Genomic DNA, 15,765 nt, shown 5'->3' with positions numbered 1-15,765 from the left:
TTCTGACTTAAGCCAGAAATGGCTGACTTACATTAAATTTTGATATTATGAATTTACTAGGAAAGAAGTTCGCGTATAAGAATATAATTCTAGGTCCCCAATCTCCAACTCCATCACTAGGACTTTAGGTTTATATATATATTATGTTAAAAATGATACAATTTAAATACGTACTGCATTATATATCGGCACTACTAGCCTCCACAGGTCGAAATTGATAGGTGACAGATGGTGGTTCGAGTTATGGATGTTCGACTGTGAACATCTCACAGGGAGAACAGAACACCTCGGGGAACCCGAAGAGCGGGAGCAGCAGGCACGAAGAACCTTACTTACCGAAAACGGATTCGAACAGCTGGTCGAGATCGGGCAGAGATCGATCGATCGAGCGTTGGATCGATTGGATCAGATCGGATCGGTGGAAGCACTTGTTGCGTGGTTGGTGGTTCTCCATTATATCGCCTCCCATCGTGAGCGCCGATCGTCAGGCATGTGAGAGTGTGTGCGTGAGTGCCGAGTGATCGTGCGCTGGTATGTGTGTGTGCGTTGGGCTCGGCTCAGCATTTCCCCCATTCAAAAAAACGGAGCGACTCAGTCTTTGACTAAGCGTCGCAGTTGTCGCAACCAAGAGACGCCATCAGGGATCGCGGAGGAACTTAAGTTGCGGGCTCGGTCAATCCGGAACAGTCTGTCCCTGGCCACGGTTTAAATCCGTCACTGTGTTTGCCACTAATATTTTACTAGAACATTAAACGGATCATAGGCATCTAACAAAAACAACAAAGTCCAAGAGTGCAATTTCTGTCTGTGATTATGAGTTTCTATTGTTTTCCACATACCAGAAACTACGATTAGCTGAAGCTTTAAATAATAACAACAATAAATGTGCAATGTAACAAGCAATAATGATGCAACATCAAAATATTTCAAAAATATTTGCAAAGTGATAACCAAGCATTAGTGATGCAATGCTATTAAAAATGCATACAAGTCGGATCTAGCCTGCAGACGATCTAAACTTTTTGGATTTAAAAAAGACCACATTTAAGCGGTAAGTATTTTTTTTAGAGTTTTATTAGTGGTTTGATTAAAAGCTAGGGTCATGAGATGAATAAAACTATTTATGTCATCGCCTGATTTTTGCTTTAGTTATATTTAACTTTGAAACTTTAATTGATCATGCCCTTACAGTGACAGTCCTTTCAATTTTATTTATTTTTATTATTTTTAAATTAACTGGGCTTATAAATAATTTAAACATACCTTTTAGTTTTTTTAATAATATATCATTTTTGTGCCAGACACCAAAGAACTTTTCAAATACATTTCATTTCTTCGTATATATACAGTTCCATGGAATGTTAAATGATTTGATTAAATATTTACATTACCGCAACGGCGACTGAAGCTCAGTTAATCATAAAATGCAATATGGCTAAAATAAAACTGAATCGAACTTCAAAAAGTATATATGAAAATGTATACGAGAATGCGTGCATGTATCTTGGAAAATAAATCGTGTTATACTTCGGCAAACAAACGCATTAAATTGCAATTAGCCTCTCAGCTCTCCACTTCTCTTCTCACGGCGCCCTGAAGTCATTTTTTATTTATTTATTAATTTTTTCTCCATTATTATTTCATATTTATCAGCGAGCACGAGCGTTTTCAAGTGTAACGCAAAAAGAAGAAATAATAATAATATTTTTTGATGATTTTCTTTTGTTATCAATTATGTGAGAGAGCTTCAAGTTCATTATCATCATTAAAAAAGCGTCATCAGCTGGTGGAGCTTCTCGTCTGTTGTTATTTCATCTGGTAAATATCAGATTTTAAATTTAATGAATACCTGCCCAGTTAATGCAATCGATTACGTTTCCATTTCAAATATGTTCCATTGGCTTTATTTTATTTTACTTTCTTTAGCTTAACTTGATTTTTGTGTTTGGCAAAAATGTAACGTGCATTGACCGACAGATTATAAATACTTGGGGTCGTTGTCGATGATGATGATACATTTGTCTTTAGAATGGGGTTTTGGGAGCTGTGGTTACATGTTTATTGCTTTTATTTTAAATATGTTACTAATCAAAAACAATTGTAAGCTTCCCATTAGGCTGATTTTTTTAATAAAAATAATTGGAGAAGTAAATCTTTGAGCTTAAATTTATTTTCAACTTGTTACCAATTTCAAGCGGTTCTGATGCTCCACATTAACTTTACCTGTCACACGTCTTTCTTTATTTGACTGTTATATAAATATCTTTATTTTTTCCTAAATCTCCACGCGCGCTTACGCAAATTTGATGGCATTCCGCGACTTGTTCTGCGATCACATTTCACCTTCCTTTTTCGATTGGATTTCGATCGATTTTGGCAAACTTTGCTGAGGCATCAGGAATGAATGTCGGGTGCTGGGCCAAATTAATTTCTGCTTTTGGCGTCAGACTGTCCACTGGCACTGAAAAGCCGGAATAGAAGAAGAAATCCGAGTTAACATAATAATTAAACGTAAGTGCGACTGGGCCTGCACACGTTGCCAAAAACCCACGACGACAGGCCACAAAATGTGACACAATACAAAAAAAAAGTGTAATAATTTACAATTTTTTTTGTCTGCAGATTTTTTTGCAAAATAAACAAGTTTGTGTTTTCGTCAGAATTTACATACATCTATATATGCCAATTGATTCTTAGCTCGTTATTTATTCGCTATTTTGGCTTTTTTTATTGGCACATTTTGTCACATTTATGCAAATCGCATCGAATCAAGAACCCCGCCGAAAAAATGGCCCAAAAACTCTGGCCGCTGCGCAGTTACAGAAGCCCCGAGCTCAGCTCAAACACTTGGCGATCCGCAGAGCCAGACATCAGCAGATTATGTCACTTGTGCCCCCCACACCCGAATGGCCATATAGCCATATATATAGTGCACACGACAAGACATCGGCCGGGGCTTCATGGTCACGGCCATCGACAAACGGGAAACTTGGCTTAACAATTTCTTTCCTCGGTCAGCTGTTTCCTACCTCCTTCTCTTGCCAAAAAAAGAGGTACGAAAAGAGTTAACAGAGAGGGACTTACACGGCAAAAAATATGGGATAACATGTTACATATAATTATCTTAAAGTCTGGTCATCAAAACGATTTTATAAATGTTAATGTAATCTAAATAAAATATGAAACGAAACATATAATGTTGATCCAAGATATTTAAACTCTGAATTTAGATGGAATTTCATTAGTATTATGTTGAAAATATTAACGTGGGACCTTTTTGTTATATCGCTTAAAAGGTATCAATGTATAATCAATCATTAGTTGAGCTTACTAAATTTTTTGTGAATAATATAGGTAGAGTTAGATAGGTAACAAATATTGAAATGATTTTTAAATCGAACTTATTTTCTGTGTATCCATTATCTTGACTTTGGCTATAGCCAAGTTCAATGTACGGCCAACGATGTGCAAACGGCGAGCGACAAAGTAAGCCTCGCAAATAGAAATAGAGAAATTTTCTCATTAGATTTTTGCCGTTTTGCCGCTTTGCAGAAAGCCTGGTCTAAGCCACGAACCAAACTTGCTTTCCGTCCCAGAACCCGCTGAAAACAGTCTTATGTTAGAAAGGCATTAGATGCTGGCCTGGCTAAAGAAAAGTGAAAGAACTGATATGAGATGTTAGATCAAATATCTAAGCAGATTTTTCAATTGAGAAATCCAAAAATATAAACAACTACCTCTCAATCTAAGTAAAATCTTCTTTTGCCGAACCCCTTCCTATTTTTTTATCTCCTACAAAAATCAGTTTAAATTCTCAGTACCCAATAAGTCGCGTCATTTTCGAGCCCATAAATTTCGATTTCTTGTATGTCATTTTTGTTGCGGTAAACAAAAAGCGTTAATGACTTCAGAACAAAATAGTCAATAAGAAAGAAATACAAAAAAATCGAAATTTTTATTTGCGTCTTAACCCAGTTAGGGGAGCTGAAGAAATGACATCCAGAAATTGTGAAATTCCAAAATCAAAACAGAGCGACGAAGAAAACAAAAATACGTGAAAGAACTTTCCCATCGTTTCTCGTTTTACATAATAATCGGTTACATAATATGCTTTCTACCCACCGCTGAGTGCTTTCTTCTCCTTCTTTTGGCCTGGAGCTGGGAGCTGGTTTCCAAGCCGGTTTTGGCCAGCTGCTATACCTTTTGCCTGCTTCTAACGCAACTCTAACGATGAGAACGGCGTGGAGTTGTGAGTCGCGAGCGGATCCCATCTGCATATTAATCAGAGAGTAAGCCGGAGAATGGGGCCGGAGCAGAGGGGAATTCGCAAGAATTCTTATTAAAAAGCGAGTTTGTGTTTTTGTTGTTCTAAGCACGTTGGAAAAGTGAGAAGCGCATAGAACGGCGCACGCGTCGCGCTGAGAAGCGATCTCATGATGAGATGAGGAAGTGATTAAGCCCCCAAGAAGGAAGTGCTCGCCTCAGATGTCTGTGATTTGTATTTCCAGTTTATTTTCTTCTTTCTGTTCTCTATTTTTGCACAGGCCTATCGGTCCGCGAATTTGCATTAATGGAAAGATTTGCCACACCTCTCCCGCCGAATCTCAGGCACATTGCCATGCGAGTGGCGTTACGTAGATAAAGATATTACTTACCTGTGTCCGAAGACTTCTTATCTGGCCCTCCAATTCTTTTGCAAATACCATTTTTCGGTAGTCCAAAGTCATAGTGAGGGTTTCTATTCGTATTCCGTATTTATTTGCCAAGCGATCGTGTGGCTGTGCTGTTGTGTGGTCAGGGCAAATATTAGAATCGATCATCTATCAGTGGTTTCTTGATTCTGTTTTTTTGTATTTGACTGGGCCATTCATTAATCACTCCGAGCAGGTAACCCCCGTCAGGTTTAAATCGATTCCAGCTTATTTATATTGTTTTTATATCCGGTTAGCAATAGGAAAATGGAAAAGGTCTTGATTGGAAATGATCTAATAAGAACGGGGTGAAAGAAAAATGAAACCAATAAGAAGTATTCTCATTCCCATTTTGATTTTCTTAGAAAGATTTAAAGCGATTTTTTCAGATATGAGTTACTTTAAAATACTGTAGGTTAGGGTAGGCCAAGATCTACAAAAAATTAATGTTAGTTTAGTATATTCATATGAATTTCAATCAGATAATTTTGCGACTTAAGTTCTATAAAAGGAGAATAACTTGTTCTATTGGTTGCGGAATTTTTATTTATTTAGCCAATATTAGCTATTTCTTTATTAACATCGCATTTGATAGACATTTTGCAATCTTGCGAAATTCGCAACACAATCGTTACACACATTTTTCGGCTATTAACCTTGAACTTTATCACGCCTGTGCGGCTATTATCTTATCTGGCTTGAAAACCCATAAAGCGTGTTTCTTTTCTGCCAGACATTTATTTGCCTTGCAGAATAGCCAAAAAAACCTGAGAACCAAGAACCGAGAACAAAATGTTATCGCCTGTTGGCAATAATAATGCAAAATCGATGATCAGCTGGGCGACTGGTGGCCAAGAAAGCTATATAAAGCCAAATACAAATTAGTCGACCGGTTGGCATCGAGTCGAAACGAAAGGCCAGACTTCAATTAAAGGCCTAGAATCGCATGGGAGAATTAGCATAAGTGCCTCTAAAGTGGATCAAGTCAGTAAGACCCAGAATTCTAATTGCAGCGCCCCATGGTAATGGCCGTGATACTGTTGCTGGCCCTGGCACTTGTACTCGGCTGCTACTGCGCTCTCCACCGGCACAAATTGGCGGAGATTTACCTCCGGCCGCTCCTCAAGGACACGCCACTGGAGGATTGCTACCATGCCGCGCCGATCGAACCGGAGGCGCCAAGGAAGCGGAGGCGTGGCATCTGGGACATCCCCGGGCCGCAGAGGATCCCCTTCCTGGGCACCAAGTGGATATTCCTGTTCTTCTTCCGCCGCTACAAGATGACCAAGCTGCACGAGGTATATGCGGGTAAGACATTATCTAGAAAACTATAAGTTATAAATACTCCCGTTAGCAAGAATCATATAACACCATTTATTAAAGGGGTTTTCTAAACGGTTTCTATTTTTGAGAAAAGTTTGGGTTTCATTTATTTGATTATCCAACAAAACCAAATAATAATAATAATTATTCTTTTTATTCAATAAGACATTTTCTAGAAAACTATAAGTTATAAATACTTTCGTTAGCAAGAATTATATAACACCTTTTACTTAAGAGGATTTCTAAACGGTTTCTATATTTGAGAATTTTTTTGGGTTTTATTTAATTGATTATCCAACAAAACCAAATAATTATAATAATTATTATTTTTATTCAATATTTTAATCAAGGAGGAAATGATATCATAATATTTATAAATATACATTTTTAAAAACTTTGTAATATACTAATTTTTGTATTTCCAAGTTTCTAAACATTTAAATAATATGTAATATGAATTAATAAGCACGAATTGAATCACTATTTTTAATAAAAGTAGATTGTAGATTGAGTTTCTAAGCACTAAAGTAGAACGTAATATGAATTTTTGAAATGCTATGTTCTAGATCTCAACAGGCAATACGGTGACATAGTACTCGAGGTGATGCCCTCCAATGTGCCCATTGTGCACCTGTACAACCGCGAGGATCTGGAGAAGGTGCTGAAGTATCCCAGCAAATACCCATTCAGACCGCCCACCGAGATCATCGTGATGTATCGCCAATCCCGACCGGATCGCTATGCGAGTGTGGGAATCGTGAACGAACAGGGACCAAGTTGGCAGCGACTTCGATCCTCCTTGACCTCCAGCATTACTTCTCCCAGGGTTCTGCAGAACTTCCTGCCCGCCTTGAATGCGGTTTGCGATGATTTCATCGAACTGCTGAAATCTAGACGGGATCCGGAGACCCTGGTGGTTCCCAGATTCGAAGATCTGGCCAATCTGATGGGTCTGGAGGCCGTCTGCACTTTGATGTTGGGCCGGAGGATGGGTTTCCTGGCTGTCGATACCCAACAGCCGCAGAAGATCAGCCAACTGGCCGCTGCTGTCAAACAGCTTTTCATCTCCCAAAGGGACTCTTACTACGGTCTGGGTCTGTGGAAATACTTTCCCACCAAAACGTACAGGGAGTTCGCCAAGGCCGAGGACTTGATCTATGAGTAGGTATAGGTATGGTCTCCCATTCTATTCCCATCTAACTCAAATCGCTTATAACCCAGTGTGATCTCCGAGATCATCGACCACGAGCTGGAGGAGCTCAAAAAGTCGGCTGCCTGCGAGGACGAGGACGCTGCTGGATTGCGGAGTATCTTTCTCAATATTCTGGAGCTCAAGGATCTTGATATTAGAGACAAGAAGTCGGCTATTATAGACTTTATAGCCGCGGGCATAGAAACTGTGAGGGTTTCCCTATGCATTTTAAAAGGCTTCCTTTTTAAAATAATTTTTATTTTTCAGCTAGCCAACACCTTGTTGTTTGTGCTGAGTTCCGTTACTGGGGATCCTGGGGCCATGCCCCGCATCCTCAGTGAATTCTGCGAGTATCGGGACACGAATATCCTGCAGGATGCTTTAACAAATGCCACTTACACGAAGGCCTGTATACAAGAGTCCTACAGACTGAGGCCCACTGCCTTTTGTTTGGCCAGAATATTGGAGGAGGACATGGAGCTTTCGGGCTATTCGCTAAATGCAGGGGTGAGTTAATGGTTAAAATAGACGACCATTCAGTTTTGAATTTTCAAATCTATAAAAAAAATATTAAAAATCAGTCTTTCAAATTGCTTAAAACATTCAAGAGATAGTATTACTTTAACAAATATTTATATCAGATTTCAAAGTACTGGTAATAGAAACTGTCATAATGAAAGAAATATAATGATTTATTAGGTTTTAACTTTTAATATTTTATGACAAACCGAAAACCTATTTTTATAGAAAAATATCTACCTTAAAACTTTATATTTTAAAATTTATTTTAATAATGTTTTCCTGATCCTTAGACCGTGGTCCTCTGTCAGAATATGATCGCGTGTCACAAGGACAGCAACTTTAAGGGAGCCCAGCAGTTTTCCCCGGAGCGATGGATTGATCCTGCCACGGAGAATTTCACGGTGAATGTGGATAGTGCCAGTATTGTGGTGCCCTTCGGAGTGGGTCGAAGATCGTGTCCGGGAAAGCGTTTTGTGGAAATGGAGGTAGTGCTACTGCTAGCTAAGGTAAGTATCTATATCTTAATATGGGAAGGAATCACTGAATAACCATCCTATATAATTATGTTTTTCAGATGGTGCTGGCCTTTGATGTGAGTTTTGTGAAGCCCCTGGAAACGGAATTCGAGTTCCTGTTGGCCCCCAAAACTCCACTCAGTCTAAAGCTCAGCGATCGGGTTTTTTGATCGTGGGTCTTGAAGAAAACTGATCCAGAAACACTGCCTACCCTCAGGCGTTATGTATCAAATACAACTAATCTAGCTAAGAACTGAACCATTAAGTGAAATTAATGTAAAATATGCTTAGGATTTTATACATATCTATATATATATCAATATGTATTGTATATCCCTGATGAGCCAGAATCAGCAGCCTAGTCCTGTGAAGCAATCAAAAGAAGAGCACAACCAATCAAAATAATTTAACAAATTTATGCTGACTGGATATTATGTAGATGTATATACAATTGTCAAGTTCTGTTGTAATTACTTAGTTATCGGATCTTATTATAGTTATTGTTAGATTTAGATAATAAGTAGCAGCAATTGTTTTTGAGAGTTCTGTAAACGGAAAGACTGTGTTTAAGTTTTGTTTTCCATGATTTTAACAGTTTTAAATATTTTCTGTATATAGTTTTGAAAGTTTGTCGCTCAACTTGTGTACAGCATAATTTTATTTGTATTTATTCAAGTGTTTGTACTGCCTACGTTTTTAGTTCATCTCTATATCTGTGAATATTTTTGTTAAAAGAAAAGTAATATTCAAATGAAATGAATTGAAATTAAACAAAATCAAAAGTTAAAAACGAAATTTTAGAATGTGTTTTATTTTATTGGAATTTTGAAAAATATAACATATACTATTCTTTACCATAAAAGAAAGTTGATTAGCTTGAAAATTCCTTCTAAGTAAAGCTTTGGTTTGTGTCATGACTATCAGGAGAGGGAAATTTCATAAGAATGCTTTACAGTCGCTTCCCACTAAGCCGAGTTTTTTTTAAATACCCTTCTCAAAATTCTTCATTCCTAACCCCAAGATTAATAGAGCATTTCAGGCTTAAACAAAAGCCGAAATTTGTTTACTTTGTATGGCATGCAGGTGTTAATTTGTACGCCGCCATAAAATTATTCAATACTTGGCCAGCATTTGAAAAAACTTGACTCGAAACGCTCTCTTCGGGGCCTCTCTTAACCCGAACCACTCTCTTCTTCTTGGGGCTGTGGCCATAGAGCTCGTTTGGCGGGCTTTGGAACGGTTTGGTTTCGGTTTTGGGTTCAGGTTACAACAGTTGTCGTTGGCGTGTCGTCGGTTTCAGAGCGTTTCGAAAACCCAATTTCCGCTCCAAGTCGCAGTTGGAACTGAAATATCAAAAACTATCTAGCGCGCGTGAAAAAATTCATTAACTTATTTGTGTTTTTAGTGTGAGATATAACTCGAAAGCTAACCCACAACATTTGGCTGCACTAGTGTTCTGCACCTCTCTGCAATCTCAACAAATATTTGAAAAATGTAATACAGTAACCCAAACCAAAACGAAATTTAAAAAAAAAACAACTAAAACCAGTTTGTCGTTTGCTCGGCAGTAAATACATTTTAGAAGAGTTGCAAATGCACTAAAGTTTAGCTTCCGTCACAGACTCGAGTCTTCCTCGGAGATCTTTCGATACGATGGAGTCTGTGAGATCGGAGGGCCCCACCCAGAGCTAATTGTACAATAAACAGGCACAGATACAACAATAACTACACCAGCAAGACGATCGCAGTGCTGTGTTGTTATTGTTAGACATGCTAATTTTGCACAATCTACACACACAACAACAACAACAACAAAAACACTGGCTAACACAAATTAGTTTGTTTAATGTGACTCACTGACAATTTTCTCACCATCAACGCGGCGGCCCCTCCCCTTTGATGCAGCTTTAATTAGGTGACAAATACTGGGGTTTATGCAATGACAAAATATACATTTTAAATGAGCTTTAAAAACAATTAGGATCAATTTTAGATATACAGAATTACGTTGTAGAAAATCACTGGATATCATGAAAGCAATTGTTATCGCCTACCCAACCAGAAGATTACTACTATTTCCATTCACAGAAAGAAACTACTGTTTTTTTATTTAAAATGAAGAAATATACATACTAATAACTTAAGGAAAATAGTAGTTTTTTATAGACCTTAAAAAATATGCCATGTCATAATTTTTAAAGGATATATAGTATTTAGGCGTAACAAAAAACTGTCAAATCGTAATAGCTCTGAACCCATTTCGTTTATTTTAACACTCAATTACAGGTTTCACGCTCAGGAGTTTCCCTTTGGGAACCGTACCCTTTCAATCCAAAACCAATATCCTTTATAGACACTGACCTTCAATGACAGGCCCGACACGAAACAATTACAGACAGAACACGGTGACTGTAACCCCAGTTCACCTATGGGGAAATCCCGACGAGCCTTGGCCAATTGCTTTGGCATTGAATTCGCCAACAACCCCCAAGAGAGCCGCCCGGAAAACTCCCCCATCAGCAACTACCCCCATAAATCCCTACCCATCCCTCCAGTGTCGCAAAACGTTGCATGTTAAGGGCTAAAACAAAGTCTAAGTTAGTAGCTGAAAATGGAGTGGGTCTGAATGGGGTCAAAAGCAAAAACAGTGGCAACTGTTACCAAGAATGCAAAAAAAATTGGAAATAATGCAGGCATTATGAGGCTCCCAGGTACCTACTGAAATAAGTTGTTTATGAGTTCTCATTACTATTTTTTTTGTCTGGTCATAAAAAAACCTTATAATATATTAAGCACTGACTAGAAATAAATATGTTAGCATAAATAATTTGAAATATGAATATTTTATAACCTACATCACGGGAGATCTTGATTTTTTTTATTTAAGTAACTTTTTTATGATAACCTTTTAAAAAACGATATATTTTTAAAATACCTTAAAAAATACCTTTAAAGATACCTTAAATATCTAGACAGCAATATTATTTTAGTTAGGGTATACAAAAAATGTGTAGTGCGTAATAATATATAGGTTTCATAAAAAAATACACCCTTTAACATATGTATTACCCATGTTTGGAAAATGCAGCTGGGAAATTGCGAACTGCCCTTCAGCGGGAGAGAAAACTAAGGCGATGACCAAGTACAGTAGGCGCCTTATACATACATATATGTATTTTTATTTGTGTTTGCCCTCTCACTCCCCCAACGCCCGTCCCACTCGCTCTCGCCTGCAACCAGTTTGCAGTTGTGCATATCAATGCAAGTGTGAGGGGGAGGCAACCGCCCAGGGGGGCCAAAAAGGGGGCGGCAGAGGCTTAAAACAAGTTTTGTTGCATTTTTCAATTGCCCAAGTCTGCGATTGAAAGATGAGAGATACAGATGATATGCATGGCTCTTTGGATCTTCGGTTTTCAGGAAACTGCAAATGGGGCTTAATTAAGCTAGCCAAGTGGGCTTTGCCTGGGCAAATTCTTAAGATGGAATCTTAGAACCAAAACAAAAACGGATAATCGAGAACAACAACAAGTCATTGACCCAAAACTCAGACCAGTTATAGGGCTGCTTGGTGAAAAAAAATCCCTTTTGAGCCTGAAAGCGAAACGAGGTTAATTCACAGTGCTGGCCACAAAATTATGCCCACCTTTGAGAGAAAAAGTCCTCTCCGAAATACGCAGGTGTGGCAGGTAGCCTCTCTTAAGCCAAGTTCTCTCTTATCTAAAACAAGTTTTCTTAGCCAATACGTTTTGTTTACCTTTTTTTGTGCTTCGTGGCTTGTTGCGTGTGTTTTGTTTGGTTTCTGCTTTTCGGCCTTTCTTCTTCTAAGCGCCGCCGAGAAAAACTTGTTTTTTTTTTTGGTTCAAAGGGGTGGTGAAGAGGCGTTCGAGTGTGAGCCAAAACGTGAAGCACTCGTTAGCAACAGCACGCAAACAGTTAACCACTGAAATTCCAGTCTTTAAGAGCCGCAAAACCGAAAATTAGTGAGGTGACTTTATGGAGAGGATATGGAGTTAATAGGGCAAATGGATATTTTATAATATTATATATAATATTTTTTAAATCCCTAAAATATTTTGTATAAGTACTACATTATTTCTCATAGATTGTTAATATATTATAAACTATTTTAAAAATGTTTACATGACGCAATAAAAAAGTAAGAATATTTCCTAACATTAAATTCTGGAAAGAAAACAAACTTTTCCAGACTTTTTTTTAGACAATTTTGAAGATTTATATTTCCTGTTCTGTTAAATATTTAGGATCACCAGTTATAGAAAACTGGATTAATATATAAAGCCAGTTTCGTTCCACTGTATATCCTTTTTTAGTAGTTTCCCTTATCTAATTGTTGTTTACCTTTGCAACCAGAACCTAGACACTAAAATGTCTATTAACTCCAAACCCACGGTCTATAATGAGGGAGTGTCTTGGGCCCATTTTATCTTTCCCTTTTCAATTCTTTGTATAGCTCTTTCACTTCTCCCTCCCCTTATTTTTCCCCCTCCTCCGCAGTGAAAGTTATGCGTGACCCTTTTTTAGGGTTTGAGTTGAGTTTCCAGTTTCATTTCGAGTTTGAGTTGTTTTTTCTGGTTTTCCACTTGCATTTTAATTATTGTTTATGGGGTTACGCATCCCGGGGTTAACTAGCACAATTTCCTCCCAATCCCCTTTCCCTTTTTTTTTTTGTACGTGCCTTTGGCTAATATAGGGCTTTTATGTTTTGTTCTTTGTGTGATGCAATTAGCTTCAATCAATGAGGGGAACCGAAGCCAGAATCATGGAGCGATTCCATTGTTGGTTATGAAGTGGAGATCCAATTCCACGCTTTATACACAGAGAAATAATACAACAAATTTCAAAATTCTCAGCGGATTTGGAAATGGCTAGGAATTTTCATAACATACCTACCAAACGTATTTTAATGCTTACCACTAAAGTAGAAAGCCATTAGCTCGTTTTATATGAATTATATTTAGATTTTAAACAAAACATAATTTTTGCGTGCGAAGACACTCAATTAGTTTTTGTTTTTGTAGTTTGGTTCTCATTTTGATAACACTTTTGACAAAATCATTATTTGAGAACAAATTTTAGACTCAAAAGTGTCGATCTATTTTAAGGCCCAATTTCAACTTAATTGAGAACGTCAGAATGCTCTCTGCTCAGTTTTTTTCTAAACGCAGTGTAGGTGTTTCTCACATAGAATCTTTTCAGCCTAATATTTTTTTCAGTGCACACCAAGGTAAATAACTCAATATAGAGGTGTTCTTAGGATCCAACAATGATGACACCTAAGCGACAGTAGCCTTTGTCGGTTTGTTATTAAATATTGAAAATAATGGAATTATAGATGAAGTGTCACAAGCCAGCGATTATAGTTGAGTTTTATTATTCATAAGAATGTTTGATGCAAACTCACGTAGGCTGCTCGCATTCCCAGGTCGAATTTGGTATGCAACTCGGCACCTCGCAGGCGAATATACCTTCACATGTCCGTAGTTATAAGCCCCACCCCAAAAGTCCCACACACCCAATTAGATGAGATCATCGCAGAAGGTGCCCTTAATCAATTTGGTCTGCAGCTGGATGTATTTCATGTGGGAGACCTTCGGCCATCAATTGACACAAATCCACAACAGAACGTAGATTGTTCAGTTCTACTTGATTGCACGCTCCACCGAGCATCCAATAACAAATATCCGATAACCCAGAGACGGAGGCCAAATATGGCCATTAACCCCGACTGTTACTGAACACTAAAACCAAAATTGAAGATTCCGTTTCCTCTGTAGGTCGAGAACGTTTCCAAAAGACTCTGCAAAATGAGTTACTTGCGATCGATAGGTACATATACAAAGAATCTTATTCTCATCGTATCTTCGACCCGAGCAAATGCCAAAGTGCCCAAAATACCAATTGAATTAACAGTATTATTTAATTAATTAATTGTTTAATTGCCCGGTGCAGAAATCTCACGCGTCGAAATGTCGCCGGCTGATGATAATTCCTTTGCCACAACCCATGGCAACAAAAAGGCCACCTACACGCTGATATGCATCAAAATTGTGGAACTGGTGAGTTATTTGGACACTATACATTTTTTGATGTTAAATTTCAAGAAATAGAGTAATAGATAATTGAACCACAAACTCAAAGAAGTATTAATCTTCTAAATCGGAATACAAAAACTCAATCTCAATCAATGAAATCTAGAAGTACAGTTTAGCGGTCCCATTTTGAAACCCATTGAAAATACTGAAAAATCGAACATGAAAATGGGTTAAAAATCGGGCCCTCGTTTAAATGTAATATTTTAATGTAGAACATTAGAGAATTCCTCCACAAACTCATAGAGGTATCCCACTTCAAAATCGGACTACAGTAACTCAAGTTATGGAATCTAGAAGAGAAGTTTTGGGGTCCCATTCTGATACCCATTGGAAATACGGAAAAATCGAACATGTAAATGGGTTAAAAATTTGACCCTCTTTTCAAAGTAATATTTTAATATAGAATATAAGACAATTCAACCACAAACTCATAGAGATATCCCACGTCAAAATCGGACTACAATTACCCAAGTTTTGGAGCCTAGAAGTGCAAACTTAAAAACAAAAAATAAAAATTACTTACTATGTAAATTATATAGAATGAACTGATAATTGACAATCCTTAGTTAAATATTAATTTGGTTTTCAACAGTGCCTGCTGATATGCTGCCTAGGCCTGATCGACGAGCCGGCCACCAACTCCCATCTGCGGGTGTTCGTTACACCCCGAGTAGCTGCCCTTTGCTATGTGACCTTTGGCGCCCTGACCATTTACACTGCGATCTATCTGATAATGTCGCTCTTTGGTGATCTGTGAGTTGAAAGCGAAATTTAAATAAATTGTCACTTATAATATTTGTACCTCACCAACAGAACACCCTGGCGAACGGCTACTTTGTGGAACCTGGTTGCATTCGTCCTGTTTGTGGCCGTGACTGCTCTGCTCTTCCGGGACTGGTCCACCACCAAGGATCGCAACTACTGGCACCCGAATATGCATCGTTTGGACCTCGTGATGGCTTCCGCCTCGATTGCGTTGGTCACCTCGCTGGTCTTCCTGCTGGACATTCTCATCACCATCCGTTTCGGCGTCCACGGAGATCTGGAATGACCTGGTCGATCCCTTGAAGTTTGGCGGGACAGAGGAACCCACTCGATTCTCGCCCAGCGTGGACTGTAATATTTACAGCTCCAACTTAGACTTAAGACCCCGTTCACATCCCCGTCTCCCAGCTAATTGTAATCCCACGAGAAAACATCTGAATTGCCATCATCGAATCGAAAATGTACAAAAACGAAGTCCGAGGAGGTTTAAAGTTCTTTGCGCATCGGCTGCCCTGTTTTGTTTTTTTTATAAGCTTAATACATCGAGCATCACGAACGTTTTATCTAATCCAATTAATAAGTAAGATCCAACACAAATAAATTTTGTACGAGCGAATATTTTCACAAATCAAAAAAATTACTTT

The 15,765-nt window shown here is 38.1% G+C and overlaps 2 protein-coding genes across 8 annotated transcripts; both read left to right on the top strand.

Moving 5' to 3' along the window:
* The first annotated feature begins 610 nt into the window (after positions 1–610).
* LOC119553087 (ecdysone 20-monooxygenase) lies at positions 611–8,948 on the top strand. 4 transcript variants are annotated; one of them, XM_037863235.1, is made up of 7 exons: positions 611–1,051; positions 5,705–5,999; positions 6,581–7,175; positions 7,236–7,413; positions 7,474–7,713; positions 8,019–8,234; positions 8,303–8,948. In XM_037863235.1, exons 2-7 carry the CDS (start codon positions 5,711–5,713, stop codon positions 8,411–8,413), a joined length of 1,629 nt encoding a protein of 542 aa, XP_037719163.1. In that variant the 5' UTR covers positions 611–1,051; positions 5,705–5,710; the 3' UTR covers positions 8,414–8,948. The 4 variants fall into 4 exon arrangements, with proteins under 4 accessions (XP_037719163.1, XP_037719167.1, XP_037719164.1 ...); XM_037863236.1 differs by lacking the exon at positions 611–1,051 and having other exon boundaries at positions 5,710–5,989; XM_037863238.1 differs by lacking the exon at positions 611–1,051 and having other exon boundaries at positions 5,710–5,999; positions 6,591–7,175.
* Positions 8,949–9,519: 571 nt separating this feature from the next.
* LOC119552885 lies at positions 9,520–15,758 on the top strand. 4 transcript variants are annotated; one of them, XM_037862788.1, is made up of 5 exons: positions 9,520–9,737; positions 14,039–14,090; positions 14,214–14,320; positions 14,949–15,109; positions 15,170–15,758. In XM_037862788.1, exons 2-5 carry the CDS (start codon positions 14,069–14,071, stop codon positions 15,405–15,407), a joined length of 528 nt encoding a protein of 175 aa, XP_037718716.1. In that variant the 5' UTR covers positions 9,520–9,737; positions 14,039–14,068; the 3' UTR covers positions 15,408–15,758. The 4 variants fall into 4 exon arrangements, with proteins under 4 accessions (XP_037718716.1, XP_037718719.1, XP_037718717.1 ...); XM_037862789.1 differs by having other exon boundaries at positions 9,526–9,649; XM_037862790.1 differs by having other exon boundaries at positions 9,564–9,610.
* Positions 15,759–15,765: the final 7 nt, after the last annotated feature.

Source organism: Drosophila subpulchrella, chromosome 3L, assembly GCF_014743375.2.
Source record: "Drosophila subpulchrella strain 33 F10 #4 breed RU33 chromosome 3L, RU_Dsub_v1.1 Primary Assembly, whole genome shotgun sequence".
Lineage (NCBI taxonomy): Eukaryota > Metazoa > Arthropoda > Insecta > Diptera > Drosophilidae > Drosophila > Drosophila subpulchrella.
The sequence above is the reverse complement of the archived record's forward strand: the minus strand, read 5'-3'. Positions and strand labels throughout refer to the sequence as shown.

What these genes read in the sequence shown, in the direction of transcription:
- LOC119552885 (XM_037862788.1), top strand. Translation starts at nt 14,069, where the DNA reads ATGAGTTACTTGCGATCGATAG. An exon ending in GCATCAAAATTGTGGAACTG is followed by an intron (nt 14,321 to 14,948) that starts GTGAGTTATTTG and finishes GGTTTTCAACAG; the next exon opens with TGCCTGCTGATATGCTGCCT. An exon ending in ATGTCGCTCTTTGGTGATCT is followed by an intron (nt 15,110 to 15,169) that starts GTGAGTTGAAAG and finishes CCTCACCAACAG; the next exon opens with AACACCCTGGCGAACGGCTA.
- LOC119553087 (XM_037863235.1), top strand. Translation starts at nt 5,711, where the DNA reads ATGGTAATGGCCGTGATACTGTTGCTGGCCCTGGCACTTGTACTCGGC. An exon ending in GCTGCACGAGGTATATGCGG is followed by an intron (nt 6,000 to 6,580) that starts GTAAGACATTAT and finishes GCTATGTTCTAG; the next exon opens with ATCTCAACAGGCAATACGGT. An exon ending in GCTATTCGCTAAATGCAGGG is followed by an intron (nt 7,714 to 8,018) that starts GTGAGTTAATGG and finishes CCTGATCCTTAG; the next exon opens with ACCGTGGTCCTCTGTCAGAA.